This window comes from Haliotis rubra, unplaced genomic scaffold (assembly GCF_003918875.1).
Source record: "Haliotis rubra isolate DU_JTF1 unplaced genomic scaffold, ASM391887v1 Scf18, whole genome shotgun sequence".
Classification (NCBI taxonomy): domain Eukaryota; kingdom Metazoa; phylum Mollusca; class Gastropoda; order Lepetellida; family Haliotidae; genus Haliotis; species Haliotis rubra.
Window position 1 is genome coordinate 1,307,105 of NW_025765780.1, and position 22,358 is coordinate 1,329,462.

Consider the following 22,358-nt stretch of genomic DNA (forward strand, 5'->3'; position numbering starts at 1 on the left):
TTAAACCTTTCAACCAAAAGTTGAAACATGCAAAGCATACCAACAAAGACAAAATATTGGCTCAAATTTCTTTATTACTCATGATAAATTATCATGATAGTTACGCACAGGAGATGCAATGGCTCATTCTGTGCACAGAATTCTTACATATATTACATGAGCGGCAGCATCATGAGCGCCGCGATTCAATGATTCAATGAATATATATGCATGGAAAACAAACAAATGACCATCACCCAAACTTCCGTAGTTCCACTGAAATATTAATCTTATTGTTTCCGTGGAAACAGCTGCTGAGGTGATTGCCATGGTTACTATCACATGACTACAAGCTTCCACAATGTCTTTGCAGAACCTTCTTAGAATGGTTGCCATGGCAACATCACATGACAAAATTAACATGCATAATCATTCAGACCTTGTGGCTTGGAATGGAACAGAGCATGGAAGGATTAAAATAGGTTTCTTCTTGTTCCGTTCACATAAGCTAATATTGCATAATTTAATTTTTTGTGACAAAAATATTGCAGCTACTATTTAAGTGGCTATTTACAGTTTTCACAGTTTGACTCGAACAGCCACAAGAGTTTTTACCATGTCATTTCCATGAAAATGACTAGTACAATAAAACTTAAAACAAGGCTTTGTACAAGTGGTCTGAATCGTAACAGGAACTAAGAATAACTATCCCACAGGCCCCAGTTGTCAAGAAAAAAAAATCCCATAAAAGATTAACATGTTAAACATGTCTGTATGTACCACACATATCTCGGAAACTCTTTGGTAGTTCCTCTAGTTTTATATCACAATACTAACTCACTGTAATTATACTTGTGGATTCAGAGACGTGAGTGGAACAAACAGAAGTTAAAAACATAACGGTACAACTACCAGTCATCCTCAGTTTGCCATTTCTTCTTTGAAGTACAATTACTTGGTGCCATGGTAAGGTAGATATAGAACTCCAAATAGGACAGTGTCAATAAATGCCCAAGGGGTAGATCACAACTACAAAATGAAGAAATGTTTAAATATTTCTTCAGGTTTTATTTATATAATAACAGCAGAAAAACAAACTAAAAGCAGGCTTTAGCTTTATAGAAACCCTCCAAAGATTGACAGAATTTACTATGTCGCAAGCTACCATGTGGTGAGTTTAGTTCTTGCGCTTTAATGGACCCCAAGCGTGACTGGACTTGGGTGCCACTACAGCACCGAACGCAGGAAACTCCTCGGTACTGGCAGTGTCGGGAGTCTTGTCCCATGGTGCATCCTTCACAACAAAGCCACGCGGATCTGGTGGCCCACCGCGGTTGTCCCCGTCCTGCTTGCTGGGAGGACGCTGAAGCTGCTTGATGTACTCCTGGTCAATGACATCTTGAAGCTGGAACAGGTAGAATGAAATCAGAAATATCCAAATATATCTCTTAGTACATGAACTGAAATAAATTGTCATGAACCAAGATAGAGTCGACTATGCCATTTTATTATAATGCACTGTACTGAACTACAGCGGTCTGTCTATGAGAATCTTGTAAAATCCCTCCCAATGTTGGCATGTACTGGTAAAATGATTGGTCTGATGCCACCTACTCTATACTTTAACACTGAGTGTCTGCTCCCAAGAGTAATACTGATTTACTTGTCACACATCATGTCACTGAGAATAAAATGTAAACACTTATTGCTATCTTTGCTACATGCATGAATTGTTGGGTGTTTGGGATCTCATGATCACAATGTATGCATTAACAACCTAGAAATCTTGTTAGCACATCTGACGTCTAAGATAGAGTAACAAAAAGAAAAAAAAAGGACAGCGGCAATTACAGGGGACCACATCAAAAGGAGAAAGAAAAATTTCAATCATGCAACTCCTTCATTAAAACACATGTTCCTGTGTAAATGTGATCATGAACTAACAACATGAAACATGTTATTTTCCATAAACTGAATACTTAATTAATTTAATGCATCCATCTAAGTACTTACAAATTCCTCCTGCAGATTGAGCAAGTGGTCCTGGCATTCATACACATTGTCTTCCATCCCAGTGATGGTGACAATGTCTGGGTCCCCATCCTCTGGTCGGGGGAAACGGATGTCCACCTGGTAGTCGTCCATCACCTTCCTCACAGCTCGCCCCTTGAAGCCAATGATCCTGGGATGGATGCGGTGATCAACACGCACCTCAATAGTCACCATCTCTTCCTGCAAATACATCACATCCATCACATTACTGAACATTTTCAATACGAAAAGCATCGAATACAATGTCTTGCATTAATGAAATGATTTTAAGTTGCAAAACACTAAATTTAAGTTCAGTCTTACCGTGCTTCTAGATTTTAATGTGTCAAATATATAAGTTGTTTAAGAAACAAATTGACAGTGTCTTTTATGACACAAACCAATCCAATTAACATGGTATCACATGTTCATTGATAAATGCACATGTGGTGGGCAGAATATAATTCTAATGGTCAATTCAAGGGTGGAAATATTTGGCAATGTGTATCAACTGGGGAGGTTTACTACAGCTTTGTATCCATACACTATTTCTTAAGTTATAGAAGTGAGCGAAACAAGATTAAGGAGAACAAATCTGTACCTCTCTGCTTGTGTATTGTAATTAGTTATCAGGAGTGAAAGATAAACACATGGAGAACTGATTGCTGACTGAACTGTGATCAGTGGCTAGAATACAAGAGCGATAACTGCTGTACTTGTTCCACAGGTAACTTGCTACCTTTAGACTGAGATAGCTAGACACATACCAGTTCCTTGACAATCTTGAGAATATCCTCCTTAGCAAAGTGAGTTTTATCTTCGTAACCCACAATGGTGATGATATTCTGATTCTCATCTCCTTTCTCTGGGAACTGGATGCGACAGCCATGATCCTCTCGGATCTTCTTCACAACTAGCCCTTTGCGTCCAATGATCTTTGGGTGGTGCACAGGTTCCACTTCCACCTTCAGTTCAAAGCTCTGCAGTTCCTACACAAATATACGACAGCAAGTTGAATGACAGTTCAATCCGGTCGTCACACACATAATACTTAAAAGTGATTTTTTAAATGATCTGGTCAAGAAAGTATGTCAAAATCTGAAACTAAGTAACTGAGAACTGATTGTTATGAAACAATGCTCTGACAGAATGCTCCCGTCCTCACCCTGTCCTCTCTCTCCTTCTCCAGCTGTTCGACCCTCTCCAGCAGGCCTGCCTTGGCCCTCTCAACGTTGGTGATGGGGCCAGAGATGCGGACGATGTCACTCTTCTCCTCCATCGGTGGAATGGAGATGTTCACATTGTAGTCCTGCATCATCTTGCGCACATCGCGTCCCTTCTGGCCGATGATGAACCGATGGAAATCAAATGGTATCTGCATCTCCTCAGTGATTGGCACCAGAGCCTGGAATTAAAAAAAAGAGATGTATGAAAATACCTTAACATGACAATATGTTGAAAACAAAATCTATTCAGAGCAGACATTTTCATGCATCAAAATAGTGCTGTTGGTTTGAAACCACGATCAGTTTTCCTGCATATCAAGGGACATAACTGTGCATGTTTCATCACCATGCAGGATCGGAGCACCCTTTAATCAGAAAGTGTACACAGAGCATGGTGAAGTTGGCAACTGCTTACCAGCAGGGCATCCTTGGCTTGTTGACAGTTCTCGGGTTTGCCAGTGATGATGATTATGTCTCTCTTTTTCGTCTTCTCTCCTTCCCCTTCAGCACTTTCCGAGTCGCCGTTCACCAGCGGCTCCTCATCACCAGCTGCTTCTGGTCTGGCTGCTAGCAACAAAAAGGCAATTCTTAGACAGATTCATCTCTGGTTACATGGAAGGTAGATGGGAGGGAACTAACATTTGTTTCAGAATATCATTCAGCAGCATCAGAACGCAGAAGTCACTTTTACAAACATTTTATATTTACATAATGTATTATTTTGAAGAAAGACTCCATTTAGTGAAACAGGTTTTAGCTATTTTCACATCAAATTGAGCAAAACAGGACCTGAATAATAAAACATGTTTTAATTGGATGTATCCAAGTTCTAATTTGGTGATCAAAATGCATAGCTGGACTTACCTCCATTGGCAGTGGGCTTGTCAGGGAACTTGATTCCCACCTCAAAGTTCTTGGTGATCTCCTTGATGTTGTAGCCACTGGCCCCCATGACTGTACGGTGATGCTGCTGGGATATGACGCACTCCACCGTCACTTGGGCATCCTGCAACACACCATAACACAACCCCCGTCAGTATGCGATACAGTCCAACAAGATAATCAAGTAAATCTTCTTTCCCATCAACCACAGCAATGTATACTCGGCATCAATACTGCTTGTTTGCTTTGTGTGATGTTTGTTCAATGTGATTTGTCACAATATTCCTACATTGTGTAGGTGTCTGGAGCAGCAAATCGGACATTCTGAGCCATGTAGTCACTTGACAAACAAGCATAGTTGATGTGAATGCACATTAAACACAACAAAGTAAGTACTTATTTGAAGACGAGCGAGTGAGGTTAGTTTTACACCGCTTTTAGCAATTTTCCAGCAATATCACTGCGGGGGACACCAGAAATGGGCTTCACACATTGTACCCATGTGGGGAATCGAACCCGGGTCTTCGGCGTGACAAACCAATGCTTTAACCACTAGGCTACCCCACTTGTAGATGAGAACATCCCAAGTGTTGGGATGTGATGCAACATGTCATGATCCCACCAGATATTCACAAAGCCACTTTCACCGATCCCACAAACTACACATATGGGCCCCCGACAACTGATTGACCATAATAAATACTCACCAAATCAGCCACTATGTCTTGTATTTTCTTTTTAGCTCCCTCAACACAATCTTTAGCACCTTTGATAACGACCTTGTCACTCTTCACTCCACTACGAGGGAAGCTGACCGTCACTCCACCATACTCATCCGCAATCTGTCTCAGCACTTCACCCCGGCGAGCAACAAAATAGCGATGATGTTTGGGGTCTACATTTGTATCTATCTCAACAATGTTGTCCTGAAACACACAGCACATTGATCACATTTACTTGTTCAGGACAAAGAAAAACCTTAGATTACAGCAGTACAGAATTTCTGTGTATCAACGACTAAGAAGATACTTTTTAAATGGAGTAGAGTGTAATCCTTTCTGACGCAACATACCAGATTGCTGATCAGTGCCTCCAGTTCCTTGGTGGCCTTGTTCACAGAGTCCTGTGTCCCGACAACAACAATCGTCTCCTGATCAGCATCGTTATTGGCTGGGAAGATGATACGAGCACCTGTGTTTTCACGAACCTGAAGCACAACAAAGTTGAAAGAAATGACATTCGGAAATAGAACAGCAATTTTTATGGAATGCACATAGAAAACAAACATCTTCCAATCTCCATCCAAACATACTCATAGCATATAAACACGTCATGGGTATGTTGGTGGGTATTTGAATCATGCAAGAATAAACAGCTTGTTTGAAAACTGCAATTAAGATTTAATCTCCCCAAATGTGCTTACCTTCCTGATATTTGTACCTCCTCTTCCAATCAGGAACTTGTGGTACTGTGCCCTGGCCTTAATTTCATTGGTGAAGCTTGACATTTGCTGGAATTATAAAATAACTCAATGTATAAAGTAGAAAATATAATTACTTAATATGCAACCATGAGAACCAGGGTGCCGTTTCACTAACCGATCAATCTGGGCAAGGTACGCCAATTCCACAATCGTCTTAGCTAAAAGCTACGTCCATTCCACTAACCGATCTTAGGCCGATCGTAGACAGTCCCTATCTTACGATCCGATGCTAGCTAAGGTTGAGGGTCTTTCGTGTGAATGAGGCACGAGTTATCTCCCTTTACATAGTTAGTCAAGCAGACCATGGAAGTAGTTTTGGACCAAGTGTAAATGTGGAAAAGAAACCTAGATATGCTTGACTTAGATACCCATTTAAGATCTGCCAGTTCAACAGAAAAATCCACCCTTCCCGAGGTATCTTAGGGTAGTGAGCACCTTGGTTTCTGGGGAAGAGCGCGTAATATGTGGCTGAACCGATCAGAATAAACAAGGTGTGACGAGGCATCCTGTACCTCGCCACAAGCTCATCATGTGCTAATGTAGCTAGAATCTGTAAGCAGTCTCTAAATTCACGCTCGCGGTTTAATGCTTGCTCTTTTTCTTTACATATAATAATGAAAACTGCAATTTTGGTTTCTCAACGATTGATTTTAGGGAACCTAAGTTGGTCGTGAGCAACTTAGACTTTGGATCTTAACTTTACGATTGACTTGGGAAAGACTGGTTAGTGGAACAGTATGCCGATCGTAACATCACCCTAAGGTTGGTCTACTATTGGTGTAGGGCAAAGATAGGTTGGTGGAAAGCCACCAAATGCAGACAGTTTTTTACCTTCTCACTGGTGAGTTCCTGCAGCTGTTTCTTGGCATTCTCCACGTCGTCCTTGGGTCCCCTGATCGTCACTCTGTCGCTGGTGCTGCCCTCGCTGGGGAAGCGGATGATCACACCCCCACACTCGTCCATGATAGCTCGGATGAGACGTCCCTTGGCACCGATGATGGAGTTGTGAAGCTTGTGGGGGATTTCTATGGTGATCTCCTTGATGTTGGCCTGGAATCAAACAACGTGTAGAGTCAGTCTTCAGAGTCTCAACAACAATCATGTTACATGTCATGTTAAAATGGTTTTCAGGAAAAGAATGAACGTTCTACCAAATTTTAGGTATTTTGATAGTGCTAACAGATTCATGCTTTTAATTTGTCAGTCAATATGAGATGAAAATTAACAATAAAATATAAACAACTGGCAAGATCAACCTACCAGTTCCTTCTGAATTAACTCGATCTTCTCTTTAGCCTGCTCCACATTAGCTTTCTTCCCTGTGATGGTGATCACATCAGAGTCACTCAGTTCACTGGGCAGGTCAATCCTTGTGTCAGTTTCATCTCGGATCTGAACACAAAGAAAATCATCACATCCACACCAAACTCAACTTATATGTTTGATACATCGTTACATGCTTGCCGTGATCAGAGTAATCAGGAAATTTAAAGAAATGATTGCCAAATCAGTTTACATTGATTGTCAACCTGAATGAACAATTCAGCTCTGGTGGAGACAGAAGGAACTTATTCTTACCTTCCTGATATTGGCACCACCTTTGCCAATAATGTTCTTGTGGAATCCTTTGAAGATATGAACTTGAGCTTGATGATTACTTTCAACCTGAAAAACAGAGTACTGTTTACAACAGATCAGTTTCACCATGCATTGTGGGTAGTTAGAAGACAGGGCGAGGAGATAACCAGTGCATCAGACTGTACATTTACATCAACAGATGACTGTTATGTTGAGATTTCTCAGAAATGTTTAATCTACAAATGCTGTGAGAATAGTGAGGTGCGTACCAACTCCTCGTGCATCTTCTGCATGTACTTGAAAGCCTTGTCGACATCGTTCTTGGGGCCCGGAGCGTTACAACATCGCTCTTCTTGCCAGGGTCGGGGAAGGTGATTTGAACTTGGTTGAACCTGTCTCGGATCTCCCGGATTTTCTCTCCCTTCGCTCCGATGATGCTCTTGTGAAAACGCTGTTCGATTATGATGTCCTTGGTTTTCTCATTTTCCTGTAGAAATTGTAATTGTCCTTTACTTCTGATATAAACACATGTTCTTAAATCACCGACACTCATACGCTTGTCGTAAGTGGCGACTAACGAGATCAGGTAGTCAGACTCGCTGGCTTGGCTGACACATGTCACCGGTTCCCAATTGCGGTCGATGCTCATGCTGTTGATCATTGGACTGTCTGGTCCAGACTCGATTATTTACAGACCGTCGCCATATAGCTGGAATATTGCTGAGTGCGGGCGTAAAACTCATTCACTCATTCAAATTTTCTCAACTGATGCCTTTAGCTACAGTGTGTGAATCACTGTGTATGAGTTATATAATACTCCATGGAATAGGTTTGTTTAGAGCAGCTCACCATTCGCAGTGCCATCTCTTGGAGTTCCTTCTTAGCCTGAATGACACCTGCAGGGTCGCCCTCGATACGAATCACCTTGCTGTGCTCGCTGTCATTCGGAATCCTTATCGCCACCCCAGTTTCATTCTTGATTCTTGTAACTAGAAGTTGATGAGACAACATCAACATATTATATCTGGTTGGCCTATACACACACAAAAATTAACTCTGTTCCCACCAAAATATATGTACAATCTTAAAACAATTCTAAAATACTTACTGTTTGATCCATTTTTACCGATGATATGCTTGTGAAAACGTTGGTCAATAAGAACTTCTGCAAAATCCATCCGAGATTTCTGAAGTACACAAAAACAGACTCAAACCATGCATGTGGAAATCTATTAAATCCAAAAAAAATATATACACACATACATCTCTAATGAATTTATATAAGTAAATCTGTATGAAGGAGTTCGAACCCAGTGACATAGCTGAAGCCACCAGGTCTCACGACCTCATCTTTACTTTCCCTAGCCAGTGACAGATCCCATCCTAACATGTAGCATGGGACTTGGCCACAGTCCAGGGGAGGTAATTTGTGACACCTCGATGGATGGTAAACATAAGAACAATGACCGCAGGAACATACTACTAATGCCAACAAGTAGAAAACACTAACAACAATATTGCACCAAATAGACACCTTAAAACATGCTCGAAATGCTACCATCTTCACATGACTGAAATATTTCCAAACATCCACTCAGTAGATGAAACAAGCATATGATTCTGATATTTGACCTGGCAGACGATCATCTATTCTACAAATGTACTCATTTCCAAAATATATCCAATTCATGGAATGTTTTTTATGGGAAAGCATTAGCAATAAATCCATCTTTATGCGTAATTTCTTTCATGGTAGGAAAATTGCTGTAAATTTCTCTTGATGCATAATCTTACTAATTCACTTAGCATGATTCCTGAACAAGCCCTTACAGTGAACAAGCCCTTCAACTGAGTAAACATAATGTAGGGGAGATGGATCAAGACTACAGCACTATCTGCAGCTTGCATCCCCTCCCCATTTCGTTATACCTTGCCTATGACAGACACCTTGCCAATATCTGACAAGGGTCTTGAACAAGACAGGAGATGTAACTCATACGTAGTCTACACTCAGTTTACCAGCAAATGACGTACAAACAACAATAACATTAAGTTATTAAACTTACCAGATCTTTAACCGCAGTCTCCAAGGACTTGACAGCCAAATCAACCTCCTCTGGGGGGCCTTCAACCGTGATCTTGTCTTGGCCATCCGTGAATTCGATATGGACCTGAAAAACATGGATGTATGCTGTTTGTGAAATTCTGAAACATCAAACAACAACCAATGCACTGGTTTTTGTACATGTGTTCATGAGATAAACTAGCAGGGCCAGCAGGATCATTCAGAACAGAAACATCACTGATATGATCAAAAAACGGTTTAAACAGCAAAAGGAAATTCAGGGTTAATATATTCCAAGCTGTCTGCTCTAAGTCTTTCCTGGTTTGGGCAATGGTGAAAGGTAAACTATCAGTTATGAAAAAGGACCAGTGAAAATCAATCTGTATGACTACAATATATCTGCAAAATCCTGTAGTCTTGATTTGGGTTTTTTTGGAAGCAGAGATTAACAGGGATTAAGATCTCACTCAAGATTACTGAACTCAAATAGCAATGTGAGTTTGTATAGAAATCTCTGTTCTCACCTTGGTGTATTCCTCCGTGATGTTCCTGATGTTAGCTCCCTTTTTACCAATGATAAACCGATGCAGCCAAGATGGAGCCACAACATCAGCAAACACTACACTGTTAGCCTGGAAAACACAACACACTGGTACATCAGAGAGTCACTCTACACCATAGGGCAGATAATCCATTGTTTGTAGAGCATGGATAATCTCAAATGATAAAAAAACCATACATCCTTTACCACACACTTTCAAAGTCAATAATGTTATATGCAGGCATGGCTGTTATTTACAATTACTGTATGAAGGAGTTCGAACCCAGTGACATATCTGAAGCCACCAGGTCTCACGACCTCATCATTACTTTCCCTAGCCAGTGACAGATCCCATCCTAACATGTAGCATGGGACTTGGCCACAGTCCAGGGGGAGGTAACTTCCCCCACATCTTATGCATGAAACTCGCACATTGCTTATGCAATATGATTTACAACTGTCATTTAGTGAGATACAGTTGCCATATTATCACTATAAACACATTGATACACTCAGTGTAGTTCCTTATCTAAGTCATGATGAAAGGTGAAAGAAAATCTATTTACAAACAGGGCTACAGATAAGGGGCGTACAGGCGTCATGTACGCCTCAAAATCAATTAAGTATGACATAATATAAGATTTCAAGCGTATCGTGTACGCACATAAATATCTTTGTACGTCTAACATTTAATTTCCGTGCGTATCGTGCAAATGGAAATCTATTTCGGATAAATACTTGTCAAGTTTCTTTTGCGAAACACGATTTGACACGAGGAAACCCCGACAGTAGGAATCACATGCGTTGCCATGCAACGATATGCGTCACTATTTTTCGATTGGCTAAAAACTACACTGTTCCCATTTATATCCAGTCGGACCTGACATTTCGCGCATCACATGGTCACTCAGTTATTTCTCACGTGTCTTCAGATACAAATACATGGTAGGAAATAGTGATCGATGAATCGTCCAGACAAACCACATCACAACTCGCTCACACAAAAACATGTCAGTACTCCTTCAAAATTTTCAGTACACCTCCACTTGCAATATGATGTGTAAGTACACCCGCACCCCCCAAAAGTTATCTGGAGCCCTGTACAAAACAACCCTCTATAGGAATGATAAGCTTGTACATAGAGGGATTTATCTAGAACTACTCAGAGGCCAGAAACAATTTGTATTCCACTCATAACAGGACTGATAAACAAGATGATGCTCAATTTTTACTTCTAAATTCCAGCTTCTTGTTTTCAGAAGATACTAGTATGTAATTGTTAGAGTAAAATTGATATTTTATACTTATCCTGACTCATGCTCTTTTGCTTGTCTTCTTCTTCTTGGGAACCTAGTGGAACACTTGTATCTCCCTAATTGATGCCTATACGAGGTAACTAACTAAATATAATCAAAGGATATAGTGTGTCGGGAGACACAGGCGCTCTCACGTCCAGCTCACTGGGCGAAGAAGGAGAGAGTGAGGCACATGGGTGGAGGTGGCGCCCTCGTTCCCGCGCTTGTGGAGGGCAGGTAACTCGTGAGTACTAATTAGTGATTTCTTTATTGAAGGGAACTTCAATTAGGGAGATACAAGTGTTCCACTATGTTCGTAAAAGAAGAAGAAGACAAGCAAAAGAGCATGAGTCAGGATAAGGAAAAATATCTATTTTGAATCAAATTCTCTTAAATCCTTTTCTGGTTTGGAATACCTATATAAATCTTTGCTATGTTACTGGTTCTTGTTGGGTATTACCCCAGCCTACCTTGGAGTACACCATAGTGAGGGCAGGACCAAGCTTATCCTGCTCGCCGCGCAGTGTGATGGTCTCTGAGGAGCTGTCAAGGGCAGGGACTTCCACCGAGACCCCGCAGTTGGCAAGGATCTCAGATATGCCAGCACCACGGGGTCCGATAATGTACTTGTGTTGAGACTTGCGGACCTCCACTGATACCGTTTGACATTTCCGGCGCTGAAAACAGAAAGCTCATAGTTACTTTGAGATCATTTATGACCAAAATAAAGTGTTTCTCAAATGGTAAGATTGCTTGATTTTACATTCATTGTATTTGCCATCTGTCTTCCTTCCCCTTTGAGAGATTAGCCGAAACTGGGCAGCAAGGTGTGAGATACCCACCTTTTCCTCACAGATCTGCATGATTGTAGCCTTGCACTTCATCACCCCATCCTTCTCACCAGATACAACGATCTCGTCCTTCATCACACTGGGTGGTGGAACATTGATCTTTGCACCTGTATCCTCCATCAGCTGTTTGATATTGGCGTTGTTAGGACCACAAACAAATGGATGGAACACTTTCGGTACTGGGAGTCGTTCAAACGCCAACTTAGCCTGGAAGCAAGCATTTAAAGAAATCTGTGAGCAATGGAATCTGTTGGGAAACAATCACCATCAGTGGCCAATAACCTATGTCATGCTACGCTGGCAGTGCAGTGTTCACAAATGTTGTTCCTGTAAGTTTCAGATGTTTGTCTGACCCACTGAAAATTCTGGGGACCCACAGAAGAAAAAATATACACACAGTTCAGATGCAACATTCCTTGTAATTGGCATTGAAATTACTAACAAGCATAAAAGATATCAGCAGCAAACAAGTGTGAAGTGTCACAAATAACAATTTCAGTGAATGTCATTATGAACTATACAGTTGGACCATGTTAATTCCATAAAATGAAAAATTGATAATTGTGTCAAACTTCTAGTTGTTTCAAACTGAATTCTTGTCCAAGCAGATTTCTAATGCACTGTTTTAGTTTGGAAACCAACACATTTTAAAACCTGCCATTTTAACACCTGCTATGTAGATCAGCGCTAGCATCACCTTCAATGTCTAACAAAGAGCAAAAATGGCAGCTCACCTGTTCGTCAGAAATGATTTGGATCTCATGTCTGGCCTTGTCAATGCCATCCTTCGTTCCAACAATTCGAACAATGTCCGAGTTCTCTTCAGCACGGGGTAGGTATATCTTAGTAGCCGTTGCAAGTTCAAGGTCTTGCAGTTTCTTCCCACTTTTGCCGAGGAGGAACCGATGGTGTTCACGAGGAATCTTGATTTGAATGTTGGCCTGAGAACAAGAAGCAAGTACAATGTTAAGACATTCAAACAGAGACAAGGCAAGGCAAAAACAAATTAAGTATCGCTTTCAAGATTATTGTGTGTTAAATCTGATTAGATGGTGACATTTCCCACCTAATATTGTTTCTCCTCAACATATACAGTTTGGCTGTGACAACCACCCAGAAGGAGATCAGCAATCTCCAATGTTTCCATGGAATCTCAAGACGTTGAATCGTTTGGTGTCAATTTGTGGAGAAGTGGAAATCTTGTTAATAATGTAATGTTCTAAGTAAAATTGATATTTTAGACTTATCCTGACTCATGACCTTTGCTTATCTCCCTCTTCTATGCGAATGTTAGTGGAACACTTGAATCCTTTGTAGTTCCCTAAAGCGGACGTAAAAGTACAATCACTTACGAGTTACCTCCCTTTTCCCACGCAAACAGTCATGTGACCAGCCTTACTTGTCACTCTCTCCTGATTTTCTGCCAATGCACCTGGATCTACTGTGAAATCTGAAGTGCTTCCAGCAGGGAGGTTGGGAGGGCTTGTCCTCATGAGTCAGGATAAGTATAAAATATCAATTTTACTTACAAAATTAAATATTTTTCCTTATCCTGACTCATGATCTTTGCTTATAAAATCCTTCGGATTGGTGGTGGGTCAAACCACTTCCTGGATTCATCAGCTGTCCATAGATACGTCGTGTATCCCCCCCCCATGGGAACTGCATAACGGCATTTCCTAGGTCCTATTCTTCCAACTTCCATTATAATTTGGGGGGACCACAATCTTGTCTTACTTCTCTCTCAGACAAGTGAATCTTCTAGATTCATGTGGCTTAATATATACTAGTATCTTCATTTTACTAGTTACCTATAACAACCCATAGATTATGACAAGATCTTTATCATAAATGAGTTGCGACCCCTTCACGTACAGGTAAGATCTTTACCCGTACACAGTCTTAATCACTCATGCTAGCCTAGTCTAGACTCTGCGCATGGACTTTCAAAACTAGAACTTTTTCCATATTAAAAGTTTTCAACAAGTCAACGTGATTAAATGGTGAGATTTGAAACTCAGCGCGCCTTTGAGGAACCGTTAGTTGTTGTGCTACAACGAGAAGCCCAAACTGGTGAATGCTGGAGACATCTTGGGTGGCTATGTCTCGGAGGTAGTGGTTGGCAAACACCGTATCCGACTTCCAAAAGCAGCCCTCCATAATTCATGATATAGAGCAATTTCCATGCAGAGCGAGTGGTGACGCCAGTGCTCTGACTTCGTGTGGGTTGGAAGCTCTTGGAGGGTCTAATCCTGCTGCTTTGTAGGCTCTTAGTATAACGGCTCTCATCCAAATGATATTGTCGTTCTTGAGACTTCCACTGATGTCTCCGTTGACAAGGGGATGAATAGACGCTTGAATTTTCTTCTTGTTTTAGTCGTTTGAAGATATATCTTCAAGGCCCTGACAGGAGACAAGGATAAGTCCTGGGTGTCCTCTGGTCCTAGGATCGTAGATAGCGCTGGTACATGGAACTGTATCTGGTTGACCAGGTAGTTGATTCTTTCTAACAAAGTCCCATCTAAGTCCTAGATGTACTGCATCTGGTTGAATCCAGTTTGTCCAAAGTCGGAGCATGATTCATTTTGGCTAGAGACAGAAAGTCTTCCAGTCGTGGTAGTCTGTCCTAGATGCATCACTCATGAGATGTTGTAGAATTACATTCAGATCCCAGGCTGGTGCTCTGAATTTCTTTAGTCCTCAGTTTAATAGATGGCAGCAGAGCAAGTAATTCTGGTACTTTCGTCAACTTATACCTGACTTCATAGTGACGACTGTACTAATATCTGCCAGATATGTGGATAATGTCGAACCTTTCAGGTGTCTTGTATATCTAAGGTGACATAGATATTCCGCCACTTGAGGATGAGAAGCTTTCATAGCTGTGAAGCCATTCTGCCTTGCATATTGTTCAAATTTCTGCCATTTGTCGTCATACAAATTGCGAGTAGATCTGCGTAACGCTAAGGTTACTGCTTTCGCTGCTCTGGCAGAGTATCCTCTTTTCTTCAGACAGGTTTTGATACGGTCCACACATGTAGCTGGAACAGTGTTGGGTTCCTGTGGACTTGCTTGGTGTGCGGATGACTGAGTAGGTTCGGCCATTCTGGTAGTTTGAGGGTGGGACTTCCGAGATCTTCTATTAGGTCTAGGAACCAGACTCTTGCTGGCCAATAGGAAGCGGTCAGTTGTAGCGCCTTTGTCTGTTTGATCTTCAACAGTACTTTCGGTAGTAAGTTAGGAGGTGGAGGTGGAAATGCGCATGCGATTAGTCCTTTCCATGATATGTTCAGTGCATCTGTTGCCCAGGGCTTGGGGATCTGCTACTGGTGAGACAAACGTCTGTAGTTCTTTGTTGAACCTCGTGGAGAACAGGTCTATGCAAGGGGATCCTACTTCCCTTATGATGAGCCGGAATGCTTCTTGATGGAGCATCCATTCCGTGGGTGACGGACGAAGTGGTCGGGAAAGAGCGTATGCTAGTACGTTCTTGGCTCCCGGTATGTGACACGCCTTTATCCAGATGTTTGCATCCTCCGTGATGTTGAACAACTGGAATGTGAGCTGAAGTAGGCTTGGTGATCTTGTTGATCCTTGCCGATTTATGGAGAATGCCACTGTAGAGTGAGCTCGACCATAGTTGTACGGCGTTGATCAGAGCTTTCATTCTAGCAGATTGATGTGAAGATGCTGTTCTGTTATCGACCACTTCCCTGATGCAACTTGGTTGTTGAGATGCACACCCCATCCCTGTAGCGATCGTCTACATAAAGATGCGTGCCGTCAAGTCAAGTCAGTAAACTTGCTGGTGCCTGTTCTGTCAGTAAGAGGCGTTGTCTGTCCTGGACCAATCAGGTTCCAGTACGACGTCACTGGTGTTGTAGCAAGTTGGCCTCCATAAAATCTGGTGCAATAGTTGGTTGAGTACAAGCGCGCATAATTCTACACCGCTCATATAAACCTCTTGAATAAGGGTTGCTCCAAGTGTAAAATATTGTTTAGTGATATTAATCACGTATTCCCATTGTGGATAATATAAGCCAGCATGATGAAGGAGGCTGTCGAGACATATGTCTGTATGGATCTTGAAGAAATACTGATGTTGAATCAAGTTGAAGGCGTTGTTAACCTTAAGCACCTTACGAAGGTTGCTTTCAGGTTCTCCAGTACTTGAGACATCGGCTTCATCGTGATATCATATTGGAGTCGAAGTCATCAGCATATATGCAGTACATCTCTGTTGGGTTGGAGTGAGTGAGTGAACGACAATATCAGCAGGCCATCTGCCACCCAGGATAAGACCTCCGCATCCGTGTAGATGAAGGAATTCCCCTCATCAAGTAGGCTGTCGTCCAAAACTGAACCTACTACATGTGAAAGGTTCGTGCAGGTTGTAGAGTTGTGCAGGCTGTAAGCTATAGAGATCGCACATGTTGTTGATCTTTTTTTGTTGAGTTATAAGCGCTTACAAAACCATCCGTTTTCATTCTGACCGCGGATTCTTGAAATATTTAATCATTGCTTCGTTTTATTCAGTCGTATGGTAATAGAGTCGACGTCATCATCCTGCCTGTTGATCTAAGGGTTCACGAACCCTGTAGACGTCTGCGTTGCTGATATTTGCTTCTGAGGGTTCGCGAACCTTGTAGATGTCTGCATTGATGATATCTGCCTGATGATCTGAAGGTTCGCGAACCCTGTAGATGTCTGTGTTGCCTCTTCTCGAAACTTCCTTTCTCGAACCTTCATCTTCCATGATGATAGAGTCTTCTGAGTGTGAAGATCTTCCGAACCTCATCTGCAGTTGTAAACCTCTGGGGTCTAGCTGCTTCAGGTTCGCGCAGGTCGGAGGGTTTGCGAACCTTGACTGCCATCGTAGATTGTGCCGAACAACTGCTTCTACAGCGAACCAACGCTCCATCAAGGCCATCATCTGAGTTGTAAACTGCCTCATAAAGTCGCCCGGATCGAAGTTCTGCGTTGTAGGCTGGAACTGCTGTGACGTGGATGAAGCGTTCGCGAACGCTGAGGTGTTGTCTATGTCTACTTCGCTGATGACTGATGTCTGCGTTGTTGGAGGCTGGTCATTGGACAGCTGAGCAGCTGCTGTAGTTGCAGGAGACGATCTAGTCATCGTGGAGGTCAACTGCGTCGCTCGTCTTGCCAATCTGAGAGGTACTTCAAGTAGAAATATCGGCGGGTCAGCAAAAAACGTCTGCTTCGGCAGGCGGCACAATTTCTTCATTAAACGATCTCTGATGGGATGTTTTACCGGAACGAGACGACTTCACTGATGGTCTGGATGCAGATGACTTCTTCTGTGTCGAGGTCGATGGAGACATCTTCTTCGTAGACTGCCATGATGACGTCTCGGACGAGATAGACCTCTTCTTTGCAGCAGTTAAATCACAACCAAAGCAGACGACTGCCCCTGCAACGTACTCGGCAAATCCCTAGTATTATGTATTTCTGCAGTAGAAGACAACACACGGTTACCAGCATTATCTCCGGTTGATCAACAGTGACTTGAGATGACTTCCTCACCTGATCCATGGCACATGCCGTATACAGAAATCCAGAGAGTGACAAGTAAGGCTGGTCACATGCGCGAGAAAATGGAGGTAACTCGTGGGTGAGGGAACTACAAAGGTGAAAGTGTTCCAGAAGATCATGAGTCAGGATAAGGAAAAATAGTAAAACCTAAGTATCTTACAATGTTGAAAGGACATGCTAATTACTTTGTACCGTGTTTAAAATATCCATAAAAAATGTATAATGCTGCACTCAAAGATATTCCAGCTGTGCGAAAGCAGTCTGTACACAATGTCAGGACTGAAAACATGATCATTAACCCTTGCTTGACCACCCAATCCTCTTAGTCACCTCTAACGAGAAGCACACTTTGCTCATGACAGATTTTCTTAACCAAAATTCCCTGGATGTCAATGAAACCGAAAGCATTCCACAACCAAGCATGCAAACAGACCTATTCTATAAAATTGAAAGGGGTTAAAACTAATAAGTTGTAAGGGGTGTATTTTTATGTAACAGAGCAAACCTCTGCATACTAAAATACATCAAGGTGATTGACTTTGAAAATCACTGACTGCTGGGCATCTACATGAGAAGAATCGTGAGATATCCCACCTGAGTCTGCAGCCTTGTGAGAACTTCACGCCGTGCCTTGATCACGTCCTGTGCCTTGCCATGAATCACTACTGTCAAACTTTGGTCCTTGGCCAAGCTGATTTCAATTGACACATCTGAAATGGAAGTGTTAATGAATGATAGTCTTCCACTACAAAGCTGGTGAAAACTCATTTATTCCATTAATTACTTCATTGTCCATTTCAATGAGCATCCCAAACCATGCTGAGTAATCTACAACAGATCTTCCCTCACCAGTTTTATTCATGATTTCCTTGCAGATCTTGGCTTGTTCACTCTCTTCTCCAAACTGGGTCTCCTTCATCTCCTTGAACCTTCTTTCTTCCAGGGGTACGGTGAAGACCTGCACAAAATGTCACACATTCCCTCATAGTTGGTCATCAAACACATCATATTTCTCAGAAGTGCAACAGCTATTTCCTCAAGAAAGTGCAACAATTTGTTCTTAAGAATGAGTTCCTTTTCATTATATGTACTATCACTGCAGTTTTGGTTATCTTTGGAGTTTATATTGTGGTGCTAAGTACTTTGTACATCTTCTCTTAATCAGCTGTTATTTGAATTTTGGATTCTATGATAAGCATCAATAATTACCCTTCAGAAAAAGAAAAGTGTTAAATGTTCCTGTTCTGAGGGAAAATATGGGATAAAGTAACTGTGACACTGATGATCCCTAACGGTCACCTTCACTTATAACAAAATGATTTATATGTATGCTCTGTATCAGTGTTTGCTGTGTAACTGAACGACTAGCGATTAGAAATCACAACCCACCTGAGTACATTTAGATCGGTTCAGAAACTTGGGCTGCCATGTAAAGTCATCAGTGATGGGAGTTGGTTCTCGCACTTCCGCCTTGAGGGCTGGGAAGGCCTCGTCGTATGTTGGTGGCTCAAAGGCCTCATCCTCCACATTCGGCACCGCCTCAGAGTTCGTTGCCATGTTCTATACTCAGTAGTCAGTAGACAGAGCCGAGTCGTACAGTACTTGCTGAAAGTACAAAAACACAGTTTAAGAAAATGACAGCAAATAAGCTGTACCTGTCTGTTGCTCTAGGACAGCTAGCAATAAGAAAAACAATCACATAATAGAAATATGAGAATAACAGAATGTTGAAATGTAATAAATTGTCATACTATAATCATGCTAATATGTTTGAAAAACATAGGCCACACAGATGCTCTTGTCAGACAAAGAAATATCAGGGACTTTTCTAAGATACAACACAAACTGTTGACTCCGCTATTTATGGCTAAAATATTGCCAATGTGGCGATGAATTTAACTCAGTACATCAGAGTCCATGAAAGACAACATGAGAATAAATGTAATTTGGTTCATCGGTATATTCCTAAATGTCCATTTCAACTATTAATTCAATACAAAAATGTAAAACAAAAATATAAGGTCTATCTGTTAATTATCCCTGTTAGTGAAATGCATCTCACGCCTTCAAAGGCGTAACACTATGGCTACATATAAATATAACATAAATTTCCATCACTATTTTAGCCAAATGTGTCATGTTCACTTCTTTGCTGCTATAATGTAAATTTGAAAAAAAATTACACAGAATGTGAAGTGTGAGATAAAACAAGAAGAGCCTATGCACTTCTGGTCAGGATCCAGTAAATATAGTACATGCCCACTTCCATCTTAATTCCCATATTCACTTTCTAACAACACAGTTTCAGTACTTTCCCAACACCAAATTATTGCTTATGTTATGAAAACCCCTTTTAAAATATCTTTTACACATATCAGATATATGGCTTTGGGAATGTGCTGAACATTCCCCTATCATGACACATGATTTTCATTTCCATCAAAGAACATAGTTTCCTCATTGATGAATTTGAGAATCTATGGTGTAATATATAAAATTATATAACATACTTTTCAGTCCACCAATCAAAATCATGGAAAGCTTAATTATCACCAATAAACACTGCACAAACAAAATGTTTTCGTAAATTCTAATCAACATTCGTACAGTAAAATAGTGTAACGTATACTATCAAACATCTGAACTACAACAATTTCCCTTAATCGGGAGTTACTGAAATGTTATGAGAGACTGATGACCAAAGAATGATGTGTATCAGATTGGATTACTTGCAATTAGTCAAACTGATGTTCAGTTGCTCTGCGGCTAAATAATTAACATCCCAAATGTTTTACTGTTTATCAAATTGGCAGTTCTATTTTAAGTGTATAGAGTTTTGGACTGAAAAGCTTTAACTAGATTTTAAGCTTACCATCACCCACAGGCTTTTCGTCCCAAAGCTTAGCCTATATTGATATATACCCCCGTACCTGACACGTATGCCCACGAAACAAACTCATGAATAATTGAGCCGCATTGCCATCAAATTACACCATAGTACAGTCATACATACAATCCGATTGGAAATAAGTGGCAGGCTGATCCATATTTTGTAAGATTTGCGAAAATATGGCAAAATGTGTGAAATGTCCTTGTCCACGTAAACACTTTGCACCCATCTTGACAGACGGGTCGACGTGTCGCATTTGGTCGAGCATTCTTACCGTACTGCGTCCGTTTATCCGTCCTAGTGTTTAGGGAAACCTTCGTCTGGCTCCAATGTGGCTGCGTTTTAATCTGAAATCACCAAATAAGATAATTACTAGACGCTTCAGAAAACCATTTCACGAGAGATTCTTATACACTGATGCCACACTTACCAACCACGTAGAGAGAGGATCTATGCCCGATGTGACCTGCGGGGGTATTCATACGCCGATTGATACATCATCAGACAGTTGTTGTGATTGGTCAGTTCTCATCGGGCACCTGCACTTCCGGTATTTTCAACGAATCGCTACTAAGCTTACATATTAGCACAGCAAGTGGTGTCATTGACACGCATGAGAAATAGATTGCTCAAGTAGAGTTATCTAATAGCGTCAGTCGTTTCATACACAAACAATGCGATGTGTTGCAGTAGCGAAGCGTGACCAAATGACATCATCCATATATTATTCTGATCGGTGCACTATTTTATCATCATCAACAAAATGAATGACATTGGGTTCAAAGTTCATATTCATACAATACACTAGGTCAATCTGACTCTTATCGAAGTCACCCAGACTGGAAGTGTTTCAGTTTAAAATAGTTAAAATCTTAAGCCGTTATATATGTGCCTGTCTATATGACACGATGTAAATTGGCATTTATTTTGTAAGATAATATTCAATTCATAAACCACGTATTCAGCCTTCGATCCATTAAAACTTGCCACGCCGCTTTTCCACGACCCAGCTACGGGAAGGCAATTCTGTGATTGTTAAAGTTTAGATCTCTGCGACCGTACGACCGTTCAAACAAAGTTTTATGTCCTACTCAAAACTGGTAATTAAAATACCGTCAGCAAGCTGAACAGCATACGCATATATATATAGCTGTATGCATAAAACTGTACACATTCTTATAAATATATTAAGAATCGACATTTTCGCCGGAACAATAATATAGCGTAATTGCGAAAGTGTATTGAAAGGTTTAAGTGTAAGGGCATTGCGGGCATTACATGAGAATGTCAACTCAAGATATGACAGGAATTTCGAGTTGTAACGACACCCTACGCGAATGCTTCTGATGATCGAGATTAATGAGTTCCAAGTTACTATATACTATATGTGTCTGTTGTAAACAAAAGTATGTTCTACAAGGGACCGTTCATACGTTATGGCTGGGGGTGGTGGGGTGGGAAGGATGCATGATGATTATATTAGGAGAAGCAAAGTACAATGAGAATGACCCCCCTAAAATTATTGTGAAAGGTAAGTGGCCCCATCCCATCCCATCCCACCCCAAGCATGTCACTAAGGATCATATATGAGTTCTGTCTCAGTTTTACATATGGAGATCTCACTTGTAAACACCTCACCCCACCCCAAGCATGTCACTAAGGATCATATATGAGTTCTGTCTCAGTTTTACATATGGAGATCTCACTTGTAAACACCTCACCCCATCCAAAGCATGTCACTAAGGATCATATATGAGTTCTGTCTCAGTTTTACATATGGAGATCTCACTTGTAAACACCTCACCCCATCCAAAGCATGTCACTAAGGATCATATATGAGTTCTGTCTCAGTTTTACATATGGAGATTTCACTTGTAAACACCTCACCCCACCCCACCCCAAGCATGTCACTAAGGATCATATATGAGTTCTGTCTCAGTTTTACATATGGAGATTTCACTTGTAAACACCTCACCCCACCCCA

The 22,358-nt window shown here is 41.2% G+C and overlaps 1 protein-coding gene across 1 annotated transcript; it reads right to left on the reverse strand.

The window, feature by feature from the left end:
• Positions 1-56: 56 nt before the first annotated feature.
• Positions 57-20,873, reverse strand: LOC124273355 (vigilin-like). Its single transcript, XM_046708590.1, is given in 26 exon segments — positions 57-1,384; positions 1,993-2,211; positions 2,778-2,999; positions 3,176-3,415; positions 3,652-3,803; positions 4,101-4,242; positions 4,826-5,044; positions 5,191-5,325; positions 5,542-5,628; positions 6,433-6,651; positions 6,862-6,993; positions 7,180-7,266; positions 7,449-7,510; positions 7,513-7,666; positions 8,029-8,168; positions 8,288-8,366; positions 9,246-9,350; positions 9,769-9,876; positions 11,551-11,757; positions 11,923-12,138; positions 12,666-12,872; positions 18,079-18,194; positions 18,334-18,442; positions 18,874-19,089; positions 20,649-20,721; positions 20,805-20,873. Coding segments are annotated over 24 exon segments (3,753 nt in total). The 5' UTR covers positions 19,042-19,089; positions 20,649-20,721; positions 20,805-20,873; the 3' UTR covers positions 57-1,156.
• Positions 20,874-22,358: the final 1,485 nt, after the last annotated feature.